This window comes from Ochlerotatus camptorhynchus, unplaced genomic scaffold (assembly GCF_037179485.1).
Source record: "Ochlerotatus camptorhynchus isolate MF236.1 unplaced genomic scaffold, CSIRO-AGI_Acam_v1.1 ptg000087l, whole genome shotgun sequence".
In the NCBI taxonomy this organism is placed as follows: Eukaryota; Metazoa; Arthropoda; class Insecta; order Diptera; family Culicidae; genus Ochlerotatus; species Ochlerotatus camptorhynchus.
In genome coordinates, this window is record NW_027040577.1 from 2,411,320 (window position 1) to 2,437,975 (window position 26,656).

Consider the following 26,656-nt stretch of genomic DNA (forward strand, 5'->3'; position numbering starts at 1 on the left):
TCGAACGCCTTTTCGACGTCTAACAAGGCCATGGCTGTGGACTTGGATACAGCTTTGTTACTTCGGATGTTATTCATCACCCGCACTAGCTGATGATTGGTGGAATGCCCCTTACGGAACCCGAACTGTTCCGGAAGAAGAATGTCATGTTCCTCCACAAACTTGTTTAGTCGGCTGAGGATCAATTTTTCGAACAGCTTGCTCAGCGCTGAGAGCAGGCTAATCGGTCTGTAGCTTGACGGTAGTGAAGGGTCTTTCCCAGGTTTGCGGATCGGGATGATTTTTGCCACCTTCCAGATGCTTGGAAAGTAGTGCAGCTCCAAGCATCTGTTGAAGGTGGCAGCTAGCAGCGAGTGCACCCTCGCGCTGAGATTTTTCAACTCTAGGTTGAATATTCCGTCAAACCCGGGAGCCTTCATGTTCTTACTGTATTTCAGCGCTGAGCAAATTTGTTCCTCTGTAATCCGTTCTTCTGGAGGGACGGCACAAGGGGAGGCATCTAACGTCAGGACGCACTGCGCAACCTGGTTCTCGAGTGGACTTGGGATTTTAGAGCCAAGCAAATGCGACTGGGCAATGTGCTCCCCAATCGCATTGGCCTTCTCTTCGTTGGTGATAAGCCGTTCGTCATTGACTCTAAGTGGTGGAATGGGCTTGGGGTGAGACTTCAGCACCTTGGCAACCTTCCAGAATGGTCTGGAACGGTCGTCCAGGTTCTGAACGAGCCGCCCGAAACTCTCGTTCCGGATTGAGACCATTCTGGAAGCGATCTGCCGATTCAGATCGACCATTTCGTATTTACGCTGCAGATCCCCAGTCCGCTGAAACTGGCGTCTACGAACATTTCTGAGCCGAATCAAGAGTTTGGTGTGGGAATCAATTGCTTGAAACTTACCCCTCACAGGAACTCGTCCAACGCACTCTTCGTCAGCCACGGATATGGCTTGATGGAGACCCTCCAGGGCCCGGTCGATGTCATCCACTGTGTCGAGCGGTGGGTTGTCGTCGATGTGGCGGTCGACCACGCGTCGAAACTGGACCCAGTTGACTCGATGGTAGTCCTTCCGCTGGCACGGTGCAGGGGCCACGTTGTAGCCCAGCTCGGTCAGCACCGGTTGGTGGTCCGAACTCAGGTCGTTGACGGCAACCGGCTTGGCTAATCTGGTGTTTGCCAAGAACAGGTCCAGCGTCGATGGGTTGCCCGTCGGTGATGTGAAGGTTGGTTCGTCCGGAAACCAGACGGAATAGAGACCATGCTGGGAATGGTCGAATAGCAGGCGGCCGTTCTGGTTCTGCTGGTAGTTCCGCCAGGCCTCGTGCCGGGCGTTCAGGTCCCCTCCGATTACGAAGCGGGCATTGGTGCGGGTTATGATGGCAAGGTCGTTCTTGAACTGCTGTGCTGTACCATTGCTAACAGTACATTGCCGGGGGCAGTAGACAACGATGAACCGGACGTTTCCGGTCGATGTTTCCACCTCAACGCCGACGGCCTCGATGATGGAAGTGCGGTAGTGGGGTAGGGTGCAGTACTTGATGCCTTTCTTGATGATGACCGCGACACCGCCCCCCCTGGAGCTGGTGCGATCAAGCCGGACAATGCTGTGGCCGGGCAGCCAGAAGCTGTCACCGGTCTTGAGGTGGGTCTCGGTGAGAAGGCCCACGTCGATGTCGTGCTTGCGGAGGAAGTCTGCAAGCTCAATGTTTTTCGCCCCTACGGAGCGAGCGTTCCAGTTGGCGATCTTTATGGGTTCACGGTCCATAATTAGCGACGAAGGAGATGATAGCTTGGAGCTGTTGTGTTCTTGTTGCGCAGGTGCGCTTGATGATGATGGCCTGGGCCAACAGTGTGACGATCTCATCCGTTGACAGCGGAGAATCGTCTGTAGCTTCACCGGTTGTACCGGCCAATCCTGGAGCAGGGGGATCCGTCGATGGCCCGGAGGCTTGACCGGGTACTGCAGCGGCAGCCAACTGTTGGTTGAGCGGGAGCGGCGGCAACACTGGAATTGGCCGTGATTGGACCGGTGATAACGGAGGAAAGTTCTGCGCGTTGTTTTCTGGAACCTTCTTGCGACCGGGCTGGCTGTCGGACGAGGCCTTCTTCCGGATCTCGGCGTATTCGGCCCGCTTCGGACAGGCCTTACTCGTGGCCTTGTGGGCGGCACCGCAGTTGGCGCATGTGGGAGTGGCTTCCTCGATGCTGTCGCAGTTGTCAATCTTGTGGTTTTTGCCGCATTTGATGCAGCGGCTGGCCATGCGGCAATTCCTGGTGCCGTGCCCGAACAATAGGCAGTTCGAGCACTGAGTGACGCCACGGTGGGTGGGTTTATACCGCTCCCACTTCACTACGATGTGGAACAGTGTGCGTGTCGTCTGGAGATCCTTCACGGTTGTGGAGTTCTTCTCCAGATGGACCAGGTAGAGCTGGTCACGATACTTGATGGCCTTGCTGCGGGTCATCTTGTGGATTTCGACCGGCTTGAGGCCGTTCGCCTTAATCTCGTCCATTAAGGTGGTGGTGTCCATGTCGTGGAGCCCGCGCAGCACCACTTTCAGCGGCTTGGTGGCCTCGATGTCGTGGGAGAAGTACTCCAGCTTCATTCTGTCCAAGAGGGCCTGAACTGCGTTGAAGTGTTTTTCGGCCGGGACCATCAGTTTGTAGCCTTCCGTGCACCGTTGAATGGTGCAGCGAAGGCCCTGCTTAATGTAGAAATCCAGCTGCTCCCATAGCCCGGGAGGGAAGCCCTTCACATAGAAGGGTGGCAACTTAACTTTTTTCGGCACCGTCTCAGGGTCCGACTGCGGCTGCGCTCCGTTCTGCAGGGCGGAGAACGGATTGTTGCTCAGCAGCTTTTTTGCTGCTGATACGGTGGCGCTGCTGTCTTCAGGTCTGGGTCGTTTAGTTCCGGGAGGCCCCGGCTGCGGGTCCACAACGCCTGTCGGGATGGGCAATGGGGTTTTCTTCTGCTTCTTCTGGGCTGGCTCGGTGGTCGCGCCGTCTCCTGGGAGAGTCTGTTTTCCCGGTAAACCGGCACTCGCGTTACCGCGCGATTTCTTACCCATGGCTGGGTCAGCGAGAGCGTCACTACACAACGCGGAGCTAATTTGACTTGCGAACGAACGAACGAAACTAGAGAGAATTCAAATCGACTGAACTGCTCAACAGTCTGGCAGCGAATGATCGAAAAAATGAGCTAATGCCAGACAGCAGCGCGGCTTTATATCTTTTCAGGTTAAAGCAGAATGATGTGCAACCAAGTGGTATAAAAGCTACAAAGACTCCTCCCATCATGAGTAGTTTGCTATCAAGTAGCGACACTGGTGCCTTTCATTTTGCGTAGGTTTGCCAATGACAACACTTTGAAAGTTAGCGGCGGCGGTGGTGAAGTGGTAAGCGTGATTACCTCTCATACCAGCAGGCCTGGGTTCAATCTCAGTCACACCGGTATGTTCTGAGGCATAACATATCTGATCCCACCTTCCTTGGGGAAGTAAAGCCGTTGGTCCCCTGTTCATGAGTTGATGGGTCGATATGTAGGGTCCAGGTGTGGGAGCTGCCTCCCTGGCGTCGGTAGCAGTGGAGCTCAGTACGGAAAACAAATCTCGCGTCACTTTTCAATAGGTCCTATCTACATTGATCGATTCTCTAAATCGACACTCTTTTTCGTAAATAACTCGGCTTCACAAATGTTTCCTGCCGTCTTCGTCGAATTAGATTCTAGATTGTTGCTTCTTCCATCGAAAATATCCGGCCGTGGCGATTCAAAGTTGATCAAGGTTGATCAAAATAATGTGTACCCCTGCTTCCAGTTTGATTACATGAGCATTTTGTGTAGTCGTCGGTTCTGAATATGGACAAACAGGCAGATGAATTCTATTCCCACTCTTTACTGTAATAAGCTTGGAGGCCCTGATAAGAGCCGGTTTGTTGCCAAAGTTGGTGATGATTTAACCTCCGAAACCAAACAGAGTGCGTCTCTGTCACTTCAAAACGTAGATGACATCCGGCCGCTTACGCTTGGCGTTTTTAGTGTAGGTGACAGCATCACGGATCTCATTTTTCAGGAACACCTTCAGCACACCTCGTAAATCAGACCGGAGATACGTCAGACAACGCCACGGCGAACCAAACAACGGATGGTAGTAATCTCGAAGAATTTGCGTTTGGTTCTGAATATGGCGATGAGTGTGCACAATATTACGCAATTTCATCCTCCCTATTCGCACGTTCCCAAGGATCGGAGGCGAATGCCGCTTCGACTTGTTTCGTCTACTTACTACTCTCTGACGACTGTGCTGGGGAAGCAGCATATGCATTCGACTGATGCAAAATTTGAAATTTTCACTCCACAGTGTTCAAACGGTTTCAAATCGGGTCCTGATTAGCCTCCGAAAGTTTAAACTCATTTGATAAGAAACTGACTTGGCACAAACCATTTGAAGTTTATATGGAAATTACTATGGGACAACCAAACTTTTTGTTCATTGTCTTCTAGCCTTTTTCCATATTGTACTGTCAACTAGTTCTATTGCTATTCTTATGGGAATTTTTATCAGCTACAACTTTGCAGAAAATTGTTTTTCAGCCAAACGTCAAATTAAATAGTTATTAATTGTTTAAGAGATTGATAATCTTATGGCAGATTAAGCAACTGTATAGTGGGCAACACTGTATTCTGCAGAGTGATGGAGGCGAACCAGCCCAAGGCTGAAAGCCTCATTAATAAAGTTAAATAATAATAATAATTCTGCAGAGTGACATAGTAGTCATGATTTTTGTCCTCTATTCTACGTGCTATAAACACCAATGTTGCCTGCTGAATAATCATAAGACATCAGTGACTTGAATCATTAATAATTTTTGTTCCTTACATTTGATCGAAAAGTGGTCTTCAACAAAGTTGTAGCTGAGAAAATTTTCAACAATCAGTAATCATTTTCTAAAGTAGAGAGAAGTGGTGAATTTTGAGATCGATATGAACCAAAATTATGGTTTCTCCATAGTAATTTCCATATAAACTTCAAATGATTTGTGCCAAATCAGGTTCTTACTAAAGGAGTTCAAATTTAAGGAGGATAATCAGGACCCAATTTGGAACTGTTTAAGCACTGTGGAGCGAAAATTTCAAATTCTGCATCAGTCTAATATGCATGTAGGTAATTGGTGGATTTGTTAGTTAATTCAACGCTTTTGGACAATGCTGGACATTTACCAGTTTTTCAATAGTTTCTTGTTGAAAATCAACATACGAAATCGATTTATCGAAATAATTTTTATCGATACGTAGCCATATTTCTGATCGATTGGTGATAAAATTATTGAAATTGGACCAGGGCCAGCTGAGTTATTAACGTTCAAAATCTTTCTTAATTTGTTACATGTTCCATTTTCGGTTTTCACAAAGTGTACCCCCATATAGAAATCAAAGACCTAGTTTTACGTTAGCATATTGTTTTCAGAAAAAAAAATCGGTCCAAAATATCGACACTTACAAGCCATGAAATTACAGGTTCTAATAATCATCAATTGTCATCAGGTACACGGTAGCTTTCCTTTAACAGTTTTTCTTTTACTTACTGTTACATTAAATTTCGTATATTGGTTTGGTCACCAATTGCTATGTTTAAATAGTTTTAAGTGTAAAGATTTGAATCAACTAAACGAACAAAGCGCAAAAACAAATATACCGACCAATCGCGGTTGATATAGTTGACGTAGACTATTTTAAGATGTTTGGTGAAGTTCTCGTGTATCTTTGTTGATGTTGTTTTAAAATACAATAGAAGTAACCTATATAACCTAATATTATTTCGGTCCTATGCACATACGTATTTTGGATTTCATACTTAGTAAAACTTAGCCAAATTCAGGACCTCATAAAAATGTGAATACATAGTCTATTAAATTTGGTATTAATATTAAAATAAGAACATTGTAGCCGTCACTGGTCGATCTTGGGTAAGCATGGGGCTTAAGCGCCACTCCGGTAAAGGAGACCACATGCTGAGTTTGCCTGGATGAGACTGCCTCAGGGCAAGTCCAAGTGTAATCTTCCTAAAAAGAGAGATCGAGCCAGCTTCACTACCATCGAAATTTATTGGGTAGAAACCCTTATTCCAAAAACAGCATTATCTCTCACGAAAAATTTCCCCAAAACTAACGGTCAGCAAAAGACAAATTACACTAAACAAACAAAACAAATCCCTAATAAAAGTCTGAGCTTCTGTGAATACCTCCTACGGATCCGTATTTCTGCAAAATTGAATCAAACCGACATCACTGACTTGCATTTGTTTTGTTTTTATTCAACACAGCTGGCGTGTTGACAGATCGAAGGAAAAGCAACCAGTGAAAAAAAATTCCTGAACGAGGGATGCTCCGGTTGCAGACCAATGCTTGGGAAAGTGCATGATAGAGGGTGCTAGTGTGCATGCAAAATACGCTTGACAATATTTTTGAATAATTTCCTTCCAAGAGCTATGTATTTTTGTCTGTGGTTTAGAGGTCACGCAAATACCCTATAAGCCACCCTAGGGTGCATGTTACAATAATTCTGGTTTGTTGAAGTCGTTGCCGTCAAATAAGTTCGTTATCTTTCTCGGATAGCTTCTGGAACATCGGGGCAATAAGTACAGATATCCACCATCCGGGACGTATTTGGTATAGCTTTCGGATATGAGCATTTTTGGACACTAGTCAGAAATTGTTTGAGACACATTTTAATGGTGGAAAGATTGGACGTTGATATTTATACAGCGGTATCAACTCGCATAATGAAGACTATTTTTGAAAAAAAAAGCCAGGAGAGGGGCATGGCGTTATGTTTAGAAACTATAGGTCATATGAATGAAACAGTTTTCTTTAGTCATTTGGTAAGAAAAGCACGGGAAAGAAAAGTTAACTCTTTTTTATTAATATGGCCTCATGTTTCTCGCGCTGAAGAACACGAGTTGAAATGTTATCGAACAAGAAGTAATTTTGTTTAATGAAGCAAACAAAAGATTTCGGGAAATAGAAAAACACACCTTTTTGATTATTCGAGTTCAACGTTTTAGTTTATATTACTAATTCAAATTTGTCATAAATAGCAATACAATATAGAGTTTTTCTTCCTGTAAAAATAACATAAACTGTTGCACTTTTAGTAAACACGTAAAGATAAAATCGCACCTTCTGAAACCTTCTCACAGACAACGCATCAGACTCTGATACACGAAAGAATCGCTCTGCTGAAATATTTCCTTAAATTTAACCTTTTGCGATGAATCCAAACGACGGTAGAAATCCTTTGCTGATAGAATGAAATTGTGTAATTCTCGTTCGTTCAGCTGCTGATATGAAGGCAATGAAAGAACCTCCGGAAAGATCTTCAGAAGATGTTGGTTTAGTGAAGCGGACAAGAATATCACTGTGAGGCACCAAACGGATTTGTTAATCTGAGGGAATGCTAGAAAATTTGGCAGGGAGCACAGCAACCATTCCTGCAACAGAGCCAGGTAGGAACAATCGATTGCTGAGCGGAACACTTGGTAGGTTACGGTAGCGATGATGTCCGGGTTGGGTTGGTTCAGCATAAGCTCTTTGAAGACCTTAGTGAGAATTTCATTCGGTGGTAATAGGTCACGAATCAGCTGACACAGGACGTCACCAAAGATCTTTGCTCCCTGAGGGGTTGTAGTGCGAATCTTTGCAAAGAGGATTTCGATTTTTTCGATTTGTTGGATGATGATCTCAGGCTCGTCCTGTACGATACCATTGGAACGCTCCGTATTTTCCAGCTGCTCGGTTGAACTATGGTAGATGCAGGTTAGCAGAAGCTTCAATGCCGACAGGGAAAACATTTCATTATCTAGCTTGACCAAATCGAGGGCCAGTTTTTCAATCTTCTCCAGCAGCTGCCGGCCGGTTGTGTTTGTGAGGACCAGTCTTTCCAAGCCCTAAACAAATTGAACAATCATTAGAAGATAGAAATCGTCCCCAATATGCAGCTTGGTCTATATTACTTACATTCAGTATACAGAGGTAGATTTCCAAATTTGTCGTCCTTTTCAGAATGTTATTTGCTGAAATAATACTATTGGACGGCAAATTGCAATCCGAGACAAATCGGGACGTGTTTTCGATAAGATAAAAGTTTAATGTCCATACCAGCTTCGTGTGAGTGTCACTGAACGTTGTTGCACTGGAATAATTTAGGGAATAAATGTGTGAAAAGTTAGCATCATTTGGAAAACGAAAGTACCTTTCATCGATAATGCCGTGCTTGACAATATAGTTGACGATTATAATTCTCAGTAACTGCAGCTCTTCGCTCAAGCCACCCATGGTGGTATTGGAAGTTACTAGGCATTCCAGTAAGCAAATCAGTCCATTTAGTGTTGCATCTCTGATGTACAGTTGGGTACTCTTCAAGTACGTTGGAATGATCGTACAAAGATGAGTCAACTCAGCCATCGTTGGTACTAGCAGTGCTGCCATCTTGCACAGTAGATATATTATGTGCTGTGAAAGAAACTTTGTTTGAGTAATATAATAAAGAACTCGTTTCAAATACAAACCTGCTGCGACAACGTATCCTCCATGGCGACTCTTTCCTGCAATCCAAGCACCAAGGTGTAGAGATGACGAATTTGATCTCTGTTCTCACAAATCTCACAAAAATGCACCAGGTGAGGTAAAGCCAAGGCAAAATTATCCTGCAAAAAAAAAAATTCCAATCTTCGAAATTTTCTACAACGCCTTATCGCTCAAACCTCTATCATCTGCTCAAAAAGGTCGTAAATCAACTGCACCGAACTTTTCACATCCAAATTGGCCTTCTCAATGAAGTACTTAATATTCTTCGCAACTAGGGATTCGTTATCCGTACTCTCCATGGTTTGCCACGAGTAGCAAACAGCAAACTGATTCGCCCCAAACGACTCTGTTCCTATTGCACTGTCACCGAGGCATTGACCCTCATCTTTAGTCGCAACCAACAAATTCCGCTCCAAATTTGGTTGATAGAAAACGCTGTTCGACGGGATCAAAAGCTGGATGTTATGGAGTTTCTTTAAGCTGAAAATATGGGTAATTGAAATTAGGCAATATTTCACGAGAGTCAGAAATAGCAGCGCTTACCCTATAGTTTCACATTTGATGGGTGAATTTCGAGGAACGTGATGGAATTTCCCATCGCCGAAGCCTATCCGCGGATATTTGTAGCATGTCAGTAGTAAATTACTGATCGCACGCAAGCACATATTTTTGATCTCGTACTGCTCTTGGAAACCTATGTATATAAAACAAAAATATATGTTTGGGACATTTTTTGACGTGGGAGTTGGAGAATATTGCCTACTCTAAGAGATCATTGGTGGATTGAGAATCACAACTACATACTTCAGAAGATATGTTCAGAATAACATTTTCTATAAAATAGTAGAGTTTAGGTGATAGTTAAAAATTGGATACTTCATCCGTAACATGGTCAGAATGTGATCCTGGGCACTCAATTTGATTTGATTGTCATATGGTTATGCAGTGGTGGGCACATTTTTTTTGCTAATTCGCTATTCGCTAATAGCGAATGCTACCGACGCCAGAGAGGCAGCTCCCACACCTGGACCCTACCTATCGACCCATCATCTCATGAACCGGGGATCAACAGCTTTACTTCCCTCAACAGCTTTACTTCCCTCAACAACCTTACCTTAGTTTTCAGGTTTTTTGACAGTTAGCCCATGCATTATCTGTCAACAAAAAAAAACCCGGAAAATTATACATTGTGCGCCAGACTTTCTGCCTCAGAACATCCCGGCGGCGCCGACTGGGATTGAACGTAGGCCTGCTGGGGTGAGAGGTTATCACGCTTACCACTACACCACCGGCGCCGCTAGCGATGTAGTTAAATTCTTAAACTATTAGCAAACCAGTTAGCTTCGCTTAATTTGAGTGTACTTATATTGCTAATTCGATAATAGATAGTTTTTTTTATTTATGAATACTTTAGAGAAAGGCTCAATGCTTTAGGCGAGGATAGTCGTGATTTGCCGGCGTTCAGTTCTTGGAAACCGATATTTGGTTTTCTTTATAATAAACAAATTTTACTACGACACCTCTGAGTAACACGAATAAATTCGTAGGTGGTAGGGTATATGTCCCTAGCCTCGGTCTAATATGAAACCTGCAATTACATTACATTTATACCGTATCTAATGTAATAATTGAGCTGCAGTAGTGATTTCACTGTCACCATTCCAAATTGGGTCTATATCGATGCAACTTCGTCCTATCGAAGATGAACCTCGATCTACAAAGGTTCGCCATGTGAAATCGAACTTCTTTTTCACTCCTTCTCATTCATACGTATACACATTGTTGACGTCACTTTCGCTTTTCGCGTAAGAACTGACGAGAATGAAAGAGACAGTGTTTCTTTCTGGTTGGACAAGATAACATAAATCACGATGCTTTTAAAATAAAAATAAAGCCAAATAGATCGTCTCACGACCGCACATACACATAACCGTCAAGTCAATTGATAGCAAGCCGAACAATGCATTAACTCCTAAGTAACATTAACAGAATTTCCTTGTAGATTTTTTTTTTGCCTCGCCACGGCCAAGTAGCTTTCAGCTATTTTCAACACATAGTTCGATAAAAGAAGCTATTATCTAGCATCTAATACGGCAAACACGACAAAAAATGGTTCAATCAATCAAATTTGAGTGACATTTACTCATATTTAATAAACAAAATTTACTCATTCCACGAGTGTCCTACGCTTTTGTAAGTTTAAGTAAACGGTACTCAAATATGAGTCAGTCTCCTTTGCCGTGAAGTTTATTTTGACGGCAGGATTGACTGCACGCTATTTCTAAACAACCCAAATTTAAGTAGGATCTACTAATCCGTCAAAAGTAGGGCTAACCTAAATTAATCATTTTGTTCGACGATTTTCCACAGAGATGGCGCTGTTCCGCTGATAGGAAGTGATAAAAAACCTCATATAGAAATTGAGAGAAATGGAAATAATTCACTTTCGGTGCATATTCAGGTGAAAAAAGTGAACGACAACCTAAAGAAATTAATCAGGGACTTTGTCGTTCAGTTTTTTTTTCCGGAAATTATTGTTAAATAGATAAGCTACAATAAAATAAAAATGATTTTTCCCCATACAGTTTTACCTGCTTTACTACCAGTTCTCAGAGAGCCCAAATATTCAAATTTGAGAGAGAGAATTTGCTCTCACGACCTCAATCTCTCAGCATGTCATGTATTTTGTTGACACTCGATTTGTGATTTCCCTTTCACAGATTACAAAATAGAGTACCTGACACTACAAAACATGTCTGGTACCTCTATACATGCATTTGCTTTAACATTTGAAATCCCTCCTTTTTTACATATTCTGCGCAAAAGATACTTTCTGCCTCGCCCCATATATAAAAATTGGCCGGACATTCTTTGAGGGGTGAGCAATTTTGTGTGCAGAATGTGTAAAAAGGGAGGGACTTCGGATGTTAATCTAAATGCATATATAGAGAAACCAGACATGTTTTGCACTGCAGTGTCCTCTGTGAACAATCATAGGAAAACAGATTGTGTGTAGTTTCCGATAGATGTAACCGAAAACAACAGCAGTGACATCTGATGGAACATGAATGCAGAAACTTGACAAAATGATTAATTGAGCAAACAATGTTGGAACTGACAAGATGACAAATAAACAACATCGTTCGGATTCAGGTCGATGTTTTCCATCTTGTTTGTCTAAACTTTGTTTACTCAATTTGGGGTACCCTACTTTTGACGAGCATCAGTGCATCCTTCTCAAATTTGGGTTGTTTAGAAATAGAGTGTGTACCGGGGCAACCCCTACTTTCACGCAATGATTAATATTTTGCCTACGGGATTTTTAGTGGAGTGAGAAGGCCGGTGCACAATAGATACGTTTTCAGGTTTTTTGAAAGTTAGCCCATGCATTATGTGTCAAAAAACCCGAAAACGTATGCATTGTGCGCCGGCCTAGAGGATAAGAAACGATCCGCTGTGTTTCATGAAATTCGAAATGTCAGTGTCAACATTTCAAAGGGGCATAATTGCTTTTGTAAACAATGGCTTTAGCCGTCGATTTCTCTTGAATAAAAGCTCACTCATGAAGAATAATGACACTAGCAGTTAGAGGAATGTTTTCTTTACCAACTAGCATTGTTAATTTGGAAGAATGGGATTTTATTAGCGAGAAATCGATAGCTAAAGCCATTGTTTACAACAGCAATTACGCCCCTTTGAAATGTTGGCAATGTAACATCCAGAAACTAATAATAAAAATTGACCTAAAAAAGTGTTTGCTAATAAAATATTAAACCGAATTAATAAATAAACTCCTGCTGTTACTAAAGTTGAAGAATGAACTAAAGCTGAAACAGGGTTGGGAGCAGCTATTGCTGCAGGTAGTCAAGAAGAAAATGGAATTTGAGCTCTTTTAGTTATAGCAGCTAATATAACTAATCCTCCAATAACTATTATTTCAAAATTTGACTTTATTATATCTAGGTAAATAAAAAAATATAATTTCAACTACCATAATTTAATATTCAAGCAATAGCCAATAATAAGGCAACATCTCCAATTCGATTTGATAAAGCTGTTAATATTCCAGCATTATAAGATTTTAAATTTTGAAAATAAATAACTAAACAATATGAAACTAAACCTAACCCATCTCATCCCAATAAAATTCTAATTAAATTAGGTCTAATAATCAATATTATTATTGAAAAAAAAACAAATATTAATACTAATAAAATAAAACGATTTACATTATCGTTTTGTTATTGTTTATTGACAAAATCGAAAAATATTTAAAGTACATAAGCGATTTAGTCAAGGGTCGTTTGGGGGTGGTCTGATTTTAATCCCGAGTCATTTTGTTAGTCACTAGAAATAACCCACGTTGCTTGGTTGTCCATTTGTATGCCTCTTTTCACACCTACTCGATAACAGTCTACGTCCTGAGCTTCTTGGATAACAATAATGCGACACAGAATGTACTAAATTACACTTTTTGTTACCAGGTGAATCTTTGTCATTGACGAAAAAATGAATGAGATTTTGACGAAGGTTTTTTTGAGGATCAAGTCTGTCAGTGACTATGTGACGAACAATTTTGTCAATATCGCGCGAAAGTCTGTCAATGACAATGACAAATCTCAGCACTGCTTCCAATTGCTCAAAGAATAGCCTGCTCGTTTTTGCCCGTTTAGAAGTTATTGGTATTGAAAGTTGGGTAATTTTCAACCAAAAAATGTAAATAACTTGTCAAATATTAATGATAGCATTTTGCAGTCTTGTTAAAAGATATGTGAATTGATATTTTTAACATCTTTGTAGAACATGCCAAACATGTATAAATATTGTAGAAAAACTTACAGGTACAAAATTTATTTTAACGATGTCTCCACAAAAAAAAAACCTTTATATCTCAGTAGTTATAAGAACTAGAAAGTTATAGTCTCAAGCAAAGTTGTTCACAGTAATGTTCTCTACAGCTTTGCCGGAAACAATTATTTTGTATCTCATCATATTAAAAAAATAAACTTTGCATCTCACTGTTAGGTGGATTAATCTTTAATTTTCTTCACCATAAAAATGAGTGGTGTTACCCAAGAAACTTCTCAGAAGACACCTAGTACCTTTAATCAACCATTTCAGAGTAAATAAAAAAGCGCGTGTTTTGATACCCTTGGCACCACTGTGCGTCGGTCTAAATGGATTATTGGCTAAAATCAGGCAACAATTTTGGCCAGTAAATGCGAAGCGTACGATCAAACGCGTCCTAGGGAAGTGCATCAAATGCTTCAGACTAAAGCCGAAGGATGTACAGAAGTTTAGGGGCTGTTCATAAACTACGTAGACAGTTTAGGGGGGGGGGGGTGGCAATTATCCACGGCCCATACAAATTTTAAAAAAATTGTATGGACAATTGTCTACGCAAGGGGAGGGGGGGGGGGTCAAGAATCCCAAAAAAAAACTGTCTACGTAGTTTATGAACAGGCCCTTATGGGTGATTTGCCGATTGCACGCGTCACCGCTGCTCAGCCTTTCGCTAGAACGGGAGTAGACTACGCAGGCCCTTTTTTGTTGAAGCAACGTCGGTCGAAGACACCGATCAAGTCGTACGTTAGTGTTTTCGTCTGTATGACTACTAAAGCGATACATTTTGAGCTTGTGAGTTCCTTATCTGCAGAGGGATTCGTTGGACGCCGTGGGAATGTCACTGAGATGTTTTCTGACAATGGAACCAATTTTGTCGGCGCTGAGCGACAATTGGCTGAATTGAGAGAGTTGCTGAAATCTCAATTGCTGGAGAACAAGCTTGAAGATTTTTGTCAGCCTCGAATCTCGTGGAGTTTCAATCCACCGAAGGCTCCGCGCCAAGGTGGACTTTGGGAATCCGGAGTAAAAAGTATGAAGAGTCATCTGTATAAGGTGATGAACGAATCGTACTTCACCTATGAAGAGATGACAACATTGCTGATTCAGATTGAATCCATCCTAAATTCAAGGCCAATAATACCGCAAAGCGACGATCCGATGGATTATGAGGCGTTAAGTCCTGGCCATTTCTTGGTTGGCCGAGAATTGACAGCTATAACCGAACCGTGCTACGATGGTCTCAAGGAAAATACGTTGTCTCGTTACCAATTGATCCAAAAACGAAAGCAATCGTTTTGGCGAAGATGGTCATCTGAGTATATAACTGGACTGCAGAAGCGCAGCAAATGGAACAAACCTCCCACGTTGCTTCGTGAAGGACTGTTGGTGATAATGAATGATGATAATTTGCCACCGCAAACTTGGAAACTGTGGCGTATTATGAAAACTCACCCTGGAAATGATGGCGTTGTTCGGGTGGTAACCGTACGAACCAACAATGGCACGTACAAGCGATCTACAACGCAAATTGCTGTTCTACCCGTAGAAGATGTAGAACGGACCAGCCAGACGGATAAGTTGAGCCATCCGGCTCCTGGGTGGGAGGATGTTAAGTGAAAAATCTAAACCTGTATTTTTGATTCAGTGTAGAGTAGGTCGATGTCCTATCCCTCAAGCGCAGTTTTGACAGTTCCTTAACTAGATTTTCTTGTTACGCGTCTTCCAGTTAGAGAAGGGAAGCAGAGAATTCAGAATAGGGTAAAGAACTACTTCGGCCTAATCGCCCATTTTGGGCCTATCGAGCAGACAACTTCAAATAAATCCATGATTTCAGAGTTAACAAGTCAATTATGCGTTTGGTACGATACTTTAGTTAATAAGCTACCGAACGAAGTCAATGAGAACGCGTGATATAAAGGTTTGCACCCATTATTCCCATAAACAAAAGAAGCGCTCCGACCGAATCATTTTTTATCTTCATCCGATAGGCCGAAGTGAATTCATTGGCGTTTCAATCGCGTTGCAATGCGGTAGGCCGAGTTTAGAATCCGTAGGCCGAGTTTGGCGTCAAGAAGCAGTGTTAGACTTTTGACAATATCTCAACGATTGGTTTCTCTTTATCAAATCTTACGGTATGTACGGAAAGGTAAATAAAATTGGAAGCCATCAGTGATAATAACATTCCATTTGGAGCTAAACTGCGCTAGATTAAGAAAGACTAAGTGCGGGCTGTGCTTAATAGGCCGGAAATGGGGTAGTTAACCTTACCGTAGAGTACGGATGTAAAAAACTATACAGTCCATTTGTTATTTTTGACCGCTGAGTTCCATCCGAAACAAAGACGAAATACATGAGAGGAAGAGGTTCTAGGGAAAACAGTGTTAGCCTCCCACCCCGATCCCACCTCAGATTGACGGTGACAAAATCGAGGTGGTTGACGAGTTCGTGTATTAGGGCTCACTGGTGACCACCGAAAATGATACCAGCAGATAAATTCAAAGACGCATTATGGCAGGGAATCATGCCTACTTTGGACTCCCGAGGACGCTCCGGTCTACGGCCACAAAACCTGGACTATGCTCGTGGAGGATCAACGCGCCCTTGGTGTTTTCGATCGGAAGGTGTTGCGTACTATCTACGGTGGAGTGCAGATGGATGATGGAACGTGAAGGAGGCGAACGAACCACGAATTGCACACCAGCTGCTGTGAGAACCATCCATCCTCCACACTGCAAAAATTGGGTGACTCCGGTGGGCTGAGCACATTGTAAGAAAGCCGCACGACAACCTAGTGAAAATGGTCCTCGAAAGCGACCCAACAGGGACAAGAAGAGGAGGCACGCAGTGAGCAAAGTGGATCGACCAAGTGGAAAGCGACCTGCGAACCCTTCGCAGACTACGAGGTTGGCGAAGTGTGATCACAGGTCGAGTAGAGTGAAGAAGACTTCTTCGGACAGCAGAGGACGAAAAGGCCTTAGCCTGATTGGCAAGGTAAGGTACGACGTGCAGATTAGCGGGGTTCAAAGCAGGCTTGCTTCCACTCACTTGCTATAAAAAATTGTTTTTCGGAATTATGAAATCATTAGATATTATAATGATAGTTAGTAGTGTAGTAGGTGTTTAACACATAAAACCTGTCATTATTGCTTTCAGTGCGTCACAATCAGTGATTTTATGATTCGTAAGCGCTCACTCTGAGTGAATGCTCACGAGTCATAAATTCGCTGATTGTGACGCACTGAAAGTGAAATTGACAGGTTCTATGTGTCAAATACATACCTTCCACAAGAACAAACTTTCATAAATAGCATCCAATGATTCCATAGTTCCGAAAAACATTTTTTTATAGCGAAGTGAGTGGAAGTAACCCTGGTCAAAGTAAAAAAAAATTAGATTAAAAACGGTCAGATTACCAGGGAAACGAGCATTTCTTTTACCAAACGCTCCTGTTGGTGCAGGAAGGGGGGTTAAATAAGGGGTTACGCCACCTTCATTCGCAAAACAAATGGGCACAAGATAAATGTTGGAATTTTTTTTCTAAAATATTTTTTTCTATTGCTGGAACCATCTAACGTGGCAAATGGCTGCCGACAACCGGACGAAATATAAGAACAAGATGAAGGATACACGAGTGTGTTACGAATAAGTTAGGCCCTCCGGTGGCACGAAAGTCATCCAAGAACACTTTGCTTGAAGCCGATTTTTTTTTTGGCTCGTTGGTTCGATCATACGTCAATGTTGACAAGTCAGACAAAGATTGCGCCGGCGCCGGTGGTGTAGTGATAGCGTGACTGCTTTCTCACCCCAATGGACCACAGCTGAGGTCGGTGGGGGTTTTCTGCGGCATTAAAATCTCTGGTCATGTCTTCCTTCGGAAGGGAAGTAAAGCCGTTGGTCCGGCCCATGTGTATTTGAATGGGTGCGATATTCTACGCAGGTGTGGTAGCTGCCTTTCAAATGGTCCTATCTGCTTTAATCGATTCTCTTCATCGACTTTCTCTTTTCATAACCACTGCTATGCAAACAGATTTCGCAGCAATAAATTCATGAGCATATTGAGAAATCCCGGTTCCGAAAAGAACATAGTATATAAGGACTCGAAAACATAGAGTAGCCCTTTTTAAGCCCGCGCAGAAATTCGATTATAACTAGCAGGGATTAGCTTAAAGTTCGGTATTGAGAGGGACATGGAAAATTTCATAGTGACAGGAAATGATTTTACATAATTATAGATCGCTAATGTGACACATAGATTTAAGATCACTTTGTACAGAATGGAAAATAACTAAGTTCGTAGGTTACTCCAGATTCTTCTCATTTTTGAATCCGAAAGAACTTTCGGCCTAGAAGTGAAAGCTTCTCTCCTTAACCGGAGAAAAAAGAAACTCCTAGAATCAAAAAAACAGCTTCTAACCTAGTAAGCGAAAGACTCTCCCTAACCGGAGAAGAAAGTATCTTTTGGCCGCGACATAGGGTATCTGACAGTTTTTTGAACCCGATGGCCGCCATCTTGGTTCCGGAAATAGAGTCGGACATCGATTTTTGGGATCTTGATCTGTAATACTAAAACCCCATGCAACTTATTGTCGATTAGACTTTCCGTTCTTTAGACCTTTTGCATATGGTTCCAATATTAACCATAGGGTATTTGACACTTTTATGAACCCGATGGCCACTATCATGGATACCAAAATGGCGTTGAACACCGATTTTCGACCTTTACGCGTTGTTTCCGTTCCGAAAATACTCGGTTTGGATTAGAAAATCATTCGGGATGGAATTTTTTTCAATTTTCCTAGCATTAGAGTAGCATTGTGCTGGTGGCTCTCGATTAATAACTGCGGAAGTGCTTCAAAGGACAGTAATTTGAGTACATGCCAAAGCTACTGTAAGAGCTTCAAATGCAAAAAGAAGTATGTATCCTACACTTATTTAGACATCAACAATGGTAGACAGCTTTGTTAAATCTTTACTTACTGATTATTGCAGGATCGCCTTCCCGGTTTATCAGCACCAGCAGTGACATGAAAAGTTCTTCAAATTGCTGCTTCGATGAATATCCGAAAATATTTACCCTGGAGAGAGAGATAAATATGAAGTAAATCGATGATAGCCCTAACAATCTAATGCTACATACCGTTTCAAATACACTTCCAAAGTGTCCAGTTCGTACAGGTAGTCGATCGGCACCGAAGGCAGCTTCAACGGTTCAACGTCCACATCTAGGCTGTAACAGTTGAACACCTCCGTGGGGGTCATTGCAACCGAATAGAACCGATCCATTTTCAGCAAGGCAATTGCCACCGATTCTGTCGTTCTCATCAGCAACCACTGTTGTTCCGAGCATTCCGCCAAATCTTCGCCAGCATTGATAGTATCCCGTTCGGACACGTACTGCGCTATCAGTATAGCTTGTAGGAATACTTCCACCTGATCGTAACGATGCGCGATGAGTTCAGCGAATATCTCCGGCGGGTGGTATCGTGTCAGGAAGAGGTTTTCTCGCAAATGTTCTGTTACGATGTTGAATATCAACCGTATGATCAGATTTTGCTCCGCCAAGTATTTGTCGTTTTGATTGAGTTCAGTCCAGAGACACTTTTGTCGCAAGATAAGATCGATACACTTGAGGTACTGTTCTAGTGTGGTGATGTCGTTCAGTTTGGTAGTATTCAGCTTTGATGCAAGAAGTTTGGCACAATTTCTGGCAAAGACCAGTAGAGTTTCATAAAAGTTTGATTTCAGGATATGGTCCTTGACGAAACGATCGATAAAACGGGCTTCCACGTACATCAGGCAGAGATGTTCAAGTCGAGAAATGTTTTCCAGAAAGCAGATGGTTGATTTGACGCAGTGCAGGACGGTTCTTTCATCCAACTCGCTCTCCGGGCTGCAATTGATCTCACCCAGTTTTCTCATGAGTACGATCAAACCTACTTTCAGCATGGGATGTACCTTTAGATAGTTCAGATGGGGATTGAACTGTACGCAGTCAACGCGGAAAGCGTGGAACATATTTTCAAATGCAGTAACAATCACTTCTCGCAGCAATCGGAAATTGAAGCCGTTATTAGACAGGAAGTTGATAAGTTTGCTTTCCGAGTTAATTTCATGCAGCATGCGGGCGATGTTCTTTGGTTTAGTATACGATTTTCTGGTACAGTGGAAGCTGATTTGATCCATAAACCATGCTTCGTCAACGGTTATCTGTTTGAGGTTTTGCAAGTCGATTTGAGGAACGAGATCTTCAGGGGGACTCAGACCTTCATAGAAGCGAACCAGAAGCAGAATAGTTTTGAATAGTTTTGGAAACTTTTTGCGTCGCTCTGGTGTGAAGATGTTGAACAGTTTGCTAAATTTTTGATGCGGTAGGATTTTTTGGACGTTCTCGCTTTCTAAAGAATCAATTTTCAGCAAGGCGTTTAGTTTTGAATCTAGCACTAGGGCTGACCTGCGGGAAGTTATAACGTTGGATTCTGTAAGAAACTCTGTCAGCTTCTCTATTAAGAGTGGAAGGCTAATCAGGTGGGATTTGTCCAGCAAAATGAAATATTTGAAACTGGAACCAGTCGAGTGGAGGTTAGCAATTGTTTTCGATACAATCACATCGGAATACTCTGCTAAAGGGACGTATTCGAGGAGGAATGTATTGAAGTTGGTCAATAGAATGGTGAAGTGATGATCGATGAGATGGGAAATCTCATACGAGGACCAGTTGGATTTTGTGGATTTGCGTTCAATAAAAGTTTTGATCAACACTTTGGTCAACTGTTCGAAGGTCACCGTTCCACGAGTTCCATTCAATGTTAGCTGAATTGCTTTGAACTCTTTGTCATAGTCAACCAAAAAGTCGATGACCGGAGACTGGAACAGAAAATCTGGGTTGTTTTGACCTAGCTTATTGATGTTGATGGTGTCAGCCATAAGCTTCTTTATCTTTGGGTAGTTGCTGAATTTTCCAAATATGCAAATCATTCTTATTAGATTATCTCGGAGACAGTTGTTTTCCTTTTGTGCTTGAAAATCTTCAATTGCATCGTACAAAATATTGACGATCAACTTAACGAACTTTTTTTCTGCGTCCGACGAAGACTCCTCTTTGAAATATTGTTTCACTTGCTCCAGTAGAAACATCTCCTCAGTTGCCAGTAGAACGTTTTCGAAAATCAGCTGATAATAGATCATCTTTTGATTGAGTGATAAATCCTTTCTATTGGCGGTTGCGCTAACAATTTCCAAGAAATTTTGAAGCACTGCTCTATCCAATATCACTTCTTTATCCAATACTTTCAAAACTCTATGCACAATCACTCTTTCTTGGTCGCAGCTTATGGTCAGCTTCTTCTCCTGCATCGCCCCAACCAATGCATTCAGTATATCAGCCTCATATTTTCCTGGTTCGGATTGCCTCTCTGCCAGCAACACCATCGGAGCAATTTCGTAGCACTGAACCTCCTCGGGAAATTTAATCATCATGTTCAAAATAACTTCCTTCTGAGTGCCAACTTCTGCCAGTATCAATTCGCTGGTACGATCAGCGGGAGCAATCCGGTGCAGGAAAAATATTTCATGTACCAGGGCTTGAAGCGATGCTATGGCCGTTTTTCGAATCAATGCATTTGCTAGCAAATTATCACAGATATTGATGATCTTTGGAATGTTGATGATTTTCGAGCGCTCTTTGGAGTGGGACAACAGAAATAGAAATTTTACGATTTTCGGCATTAGTCGCTCCGAATCCGGAATAGATCCTGTTTCTAAAAGTTCGATATGTTTCAGAATGCTTTCCACAAACACATTACTCGAGTCCAACAGCTGGTAGTTAATGTTGAAATCAAGCAGCTGACAAAGCAGTTCGAGAATGACGGCCTGTACCCTGGCTGTTGTTTTCGAGTAGATCTTCAGACATGCGATAACCATCTGTTCGAACTGCTTAATGTAGCTACCCAGATCGGAAACGGAAGTAACCGTTTTGCATTTGTAGAACTCGTAGTACCGATCGAGCAGCATTCTACATCCAGCCACATCAGATGGAGACAGGAATTGGCTTGTTTTGCGGAAATAGTCTACCTCATCTAGACGATTGACATAGTTGCAGGTGAAAAGAAACCTCAGCAGAAACTGTGTGCATCGAACGCAGTACTCTGGTTCATACGAGAGAAACGTTATGAGGTACCGGAGGACTTCCTCGATGAACTTGAAACCATTTGTCATGGAAGAGATGCTTTTGATTTCCAGTATGCGCCAGAGACTGGCAATTGTGGTGCGTAATAAACCGAACATCTTTTGCCCCACGTCGGTGGAGATGGTGATCTGTGAATGGAAATGTTTAGTTAGGATCGCTTACCGGGGGAGTAATTTGGTCAATAGTAACCTTATAACTTTCGAACGCATTCCTCAACAGATTGTACAGTTTAACGTAAAAAGGGTCGTTTCCAAAGTACCCAAAGCAATTGACCAATTGCAGCTCTTTGGGATTAGCAAACAAATCTCCTTTTGGTGGCTTCGAAACAACAACGGGCAGCAGAAGCAAATGTTGGTAGATGTTTAAAATCTTGAGGATATGAAAGATGAATTTGTCAATCGTCTCGTTGTCTGCACTGGTGATTGGTTTTGACGATACCGTCACTGAAATATGCAGATCGAAGATTTAATCAATGATCGTCTGATAGAATTGATAGGCATTTACCAATCAGAAGCGTCGAACACAATTCCATCAAGTCATTCTGTGCAGTTAAATCAAGTGCAGTTCCAGTATGCTCATTCATCAAACTTGATAAAACATTCAGCAAGTTGAATTCGTTCCAAATTTTCAGAAACTCAAACGGGTTGTATTTAGAGATGAACACTTTCAAGAAGTTGATGATTCCAAGCTAAAGTACACAAGTAATGTTGCATGATTACGCTTCAAATTAAGATTCACCCAATATATGCTCACCAACTGGTTTCGATCGCCCACATTCAGAAGTTGGTTACTCATAATGTACAAAATTTTCGCTGTGTTCTCAGCAAAAGTTTGACTACCCCTAGAACTTTGCAAACTACGTACATCGATCGGTTGCGCAAAGTTCGACAGCACAAAGTCTTTAACAAAGCATTCTAAGATTTCTTCTTCTCTTTGTACGCCAGCCATATTGCAAATTCCGGATGAGTTCTCGATGTAGCAAACAAGACTCTGGCCGGCATGGTTTCGCACTCTGAAATCGTTATCTCGCAGCAGCAGCAAAACATGCTGTAGACACTTATCTTGGATTATGTGTGCCTTTTCAGCTCCAGCCACACCCTCTAGAACCTCAAAATTCAAGTTTACAATTACATCGCAAACTTTGCACTGCACCAGCCAATATTTGTTGTGGAAAACCAGCAAAATTTGATTGAGTAGATTTCCTGCAGTCATTCTGGGTGGTGGTTCGATGTTTGTGAGAAGGTTTGTGCTGGATGGCTTATGAAAACTGAATGTACTGGGTAGTGACTTATGATCTTCCTCGAATGGACCTCTATAAGGTTGATTTTTGCAAAAGGGCGTAAACGCAAGCTCAAACGCAATAAGGGCTTGGTTCACAACCGTGTGAATCTCATCTGTAAAGCCCTAAAACAGAGGTGTTACACTTTAATAGAAAACCTTATACATCCGTAAAGTAAGTGAATCGTTACCTGAACAATAATCTGCAACAACGTATCTTCATTGAGGAAGCTACCCAATGTAGTCTTCCAGTCATTGGCACTGAGGAATGCCCCCACGCTTGCATTGTTTTCCAGCACTAGTTTTAAAAAGTTTCCAATGATCAGCAACACATTTCCCTTCAGCATCGGATCGGCATGATTGTAAAACAATAAAACATCAGCTATCATTTGTTGTTCGTCTTCTTTATCGACTGCAAGCCGCTTCGTTACCACATCTCCCTTGCTCGTAACCACTTTGGGAACTACCAATAGCTCCTTTCTTCGCTCTCCTCTCCTCACCAAGTCTCCGCTGCAATCAGACTGTGAAAGGATTGCATCCAATTCCTTACTCAATTTCTCCTGACTGTCGGTGGCCATCGTACTGAAATTTTCTTCCACCATCTTCAGTTTCGTTTTCAGCGACGTCAGCCCTTGATCCAAACTGATGCTCATAGGTGAAAAGTATTCAAAATAGGTTGAGCTGTCACAATCTCCAAAGTGGTCCTCTTTTATTTCCAACAGCCCTTCAGCTTCCAGACCAGACGCTGCTTCTCCACCGGCAGAGGGATTCTCGTCCGCCTCCAAAATGGCTTCGTTGGCCATTTCATTGATTGCATCTTCCAGATTGAGAATTTCCACCACATCAAATTCATCCTTTGGTTCGTCTTTTTCCAGCGGAAGCAGTAGAACTTCTGGTCGGAGCTGTACACATAGTGATAGGATTTGAAGCGACATACTTTTCACTGAAACACGGACAGAGTAGTCTGGTATAAGGCAATGTCGAGTTCCTGACAGCAGAAATTTAGAAGAAATGAGGCGGGCTGTGTAGTCGACAATATTTTGATCGTAAATAAAACCAATGAAAACATCCCGCGTAGGACTCCCGGATGGTTCGTCGATATCCTCCATTGCTCTATAAACAAATCAATATTCGTTTTAACAAAAATCCAGCCGAATGCCCAACATTTGAACTTACCCCGCAAGGGACGCCGTTGGTGTATCTGCATCCGCATTCTCCATCTCAGGAATCGTGCTTTCTCGGATCACCTCTGCCAGAGTAGCCGTTTCCGTCCCAATAGAATCATCAACCTCCAACATAACGTCCAGCTCATTCTTGATTGTATCAGCATTACTACTTTGGATCGAAATTTGACTACTAGCCAGCGATTCCAGCGACAGATCATCTTCATCCGCTCGTCTCATGGTATTAACCTCTCTCGCAGGCGTCGACCCGGATGCCGGAGAATCAAATGACTTTCGGAAAAACTTACTCACCGATTCCCCAGCGCTCGAGCTGGTCGTAAGAAAAGTGTTGATAAACGAACCGATTGAATCGGTGGATTTTTGACTCTTCAAAGACACATTATCTGCTTGGCCGGGTTTTGATTTCATTTCCTTCTCTGGACTGCAACTCGCCATCTGAAGCGAATTGTCAAACTCCATGCTTCGAAAGAAATCCATCTCCAAATCGGATGCGGATGCCAAAGATTTATCATCTCCCGGTGTGAATTTCGTTGGAGTTGAAGTAACTTGCAGAAATGACATCCCTTTATCCGGTTTGATTGAATCCATTCGAGCGTCAGTGCTGGATTTGCGTGAACCGAGTAGACTTTCGCTCAGATGGATTTTGAAAACGGAATTTTTCAAAGTTTTACGTTTCAACAGACATGATCGATGCTCCAAGTCCTTCGAGAGCAGAAGTTTTCTTGCTGAAGGCTGAAGATTGTTCAAAATAATAGCAATAACTTCAAGTGCAGCGTTTACCACACTATGATTTCCATCTTTCAAAAAATGCAAGGCCAGGTCCAGAATTTCTATAGACTTTTCAGGATTTGAGTGTTTTAACACAATTGGTAATATTCCGCGAAAACAGGTAAGCACTCCCAATACCGCATACTGTTCTTGATTTTTAAGCAGCATTTCAATGCATCGGTTAAAGGTGTTATTTGCATAAAATTCAGGACATCTGGACCACGCAATGAACGAATCAATGTTTTGAGCCGCACATCGCCGCTTGGTTGCACATTCTGCAGCCAGATCTTCCACGAATACCTCCGTTATTTTTAGAACTTCTCCATCAGTCATATAACTTTCTAGTTTTCTTGTGAAAACATCAACAAACGTTGCCAAACTCTCCAGCACCTGTGTTTCCCTTCGCTTCGAAATGGCAAAAATGCAGGGTAGTAAATTTTGTGCATACGTTTTTCCTTTGCGTTGTTTGATTGCTCCACAGTAGTGTCCAAAGAGTGCCAAACAAACCCGGAGAGCTTTCTCGTTTCCATTTTTCTTAATCTCGTGATACAAATCAATTTGGACCCTAACGATGCTTCCATTTCCTTCGCAGAATCTCACAATCCGGTTCAGATTCTCCTCGGCGCTCATCCGGATGGTTGAATCGGTTTCCTCACAGAACATCAACAATGTTCCAATGGCTGCACTCAAGTGGTTCTGAAAGTTGCTGCTCATTGAACTGGATCTGTACGAAACGATCGTTTCGCTTATCTGGCCAAAGTGAGTAATCTTCTCTTTTTGACTGAAAAAAAATCCAACATGGGACTGCACCTTCTCGATAAAATCAAAACACAAAAACTCACCTGCATTCCGTCGATTTGAGAGTATCGATCGATTTTTGCAAACTGCTGAACATTGAAAGTTTATCCATTTTCACTATCCTTTGGTTTGCCCGAATTGGGCCAAACCCAGTTCTCCTTTCGGAAGCAGCTAGTACGGCTTGGAAATAAATCTACTATTTGTTTCACTACCTCTCAACGAATATTGCAAACGATGCATCTAAGGTGAAAAAATAAACTTCTATGACTAATGATGGAGCGACTTCAACACCCTATTGACAGAAAGCAGGACAATTTTTTTTCTTCGTCTCTTTGACAGATGACGTACCTAAGGTTTTTTGTTTTCTACCTATCACGTTTGTGTGAGTGAATTTGTTGATACTTTTCCATCAGCTGGTTGCTTGTTTTGTATCCGCAGCGGAAACACAAAACTGACCTTCACTCAGATTTTTAATAATCAGCCGCATTCATAAATGCCGATATAAAAATCATTAGTATGACCTTCAAGAAGTTTGAAGGAATTATATTTGTATTATTCGCACACATGATTTTCATTCCCTTTGCAATCATTTATTAACAGTATATTAACAGAATACTTGGAAAGAATTGCAATATACTTTAAATGCATAGCTTGATTATGGCTGCCCCCGAAACGGATGCCGGCAACAACAAAAAATGTAAACATAACAGTCGGCGAGGGACAACCCAGTTCTTAATGTAGCTCCACTGATTAGATGTGAGTCGTTATGGTGGCAAAAGTTGCATACAAGTATGTACCTATACGGCTGGGTTGCTTCGACTCACTTCGCTACACTCAAATGATTTTCCTGAGCCCGCTTGGTATAAAGGAGGAGAATACGAACTTAGTACAAAATTGCTTTATACATAGCAGTGAATAAAGTGCACGTATTATATCTTTGTATAATCGTTATTTATTCGTGTTTGGGTTTTGATGTTGTTGTCATTCATTTTATTGCATACTTGTTTTTATATTTTCCTG

General features: G+C 42.2%; 1 protein-coding gene across 1 annotated transcript; it reads right to left on the minus strand.

The window, feature by feature from the left end:
- Positions 1-7,068: 7,068 nt before the first annotated feature.
- Positions 7,069-25,881, minus strand: htt (huntingtin). Its single transcript, XM_065218480.1, has 14 exons — positions 25,681-25,881; positions 24,063-25,619; positions 23,078-23,999; positions 22,362-23,012; positions 22,113-22,296; positions 21,798-22,051; positions 18,561-21,736; positions 18,401-18,498; positions 9,122-9,272; positions 8,755-9,058; positions 8,560-8,697; positions 8,244-8,503; positions 8,009-8,183; positions 7,069-7,938 (listed from the first exon to the last, which is right to left on the minus strand). The coding sequence occupies exons 1-14, from the start codon at positions 25,746-25,748 to the stop codon at positions 7,186-7,188; spliced, it is 8,691 nt and encodes a 2,896-aa protein (XP_065074552.1). The 5' UTR covers positions 25,749-25,881; the 3' UTR covers positions 7,069-7,185.
- Between the last annotated feature and the right edge of the window lie 775 nt (positions 25,882-26,656).

Excerpts from the sequence above, each read along its gene's own strand:
- htt (XM_065218480.1), bottom strand. The coding sequence starts at position 25,748 with ATGGATAAACTTTCAATGTTCAGCAGTTTGCAAAAATCGATCGATACT. Across the intron at positions 22,297-22,361 it reads TGGGCGATCGAAACCAGTTG|CTTGGAATCATCAACTTCTT; the intron begins GTGAGCATATAT and ends TGTGTACTTTAG. Across the intron at positions 8,504-8,559 it reads AGGATACGTTGTCGCAGCAG|CACATAATATATCTACTGTG; the intron begins GTTTGTATTTGA and ends TTTCTTTCACAG.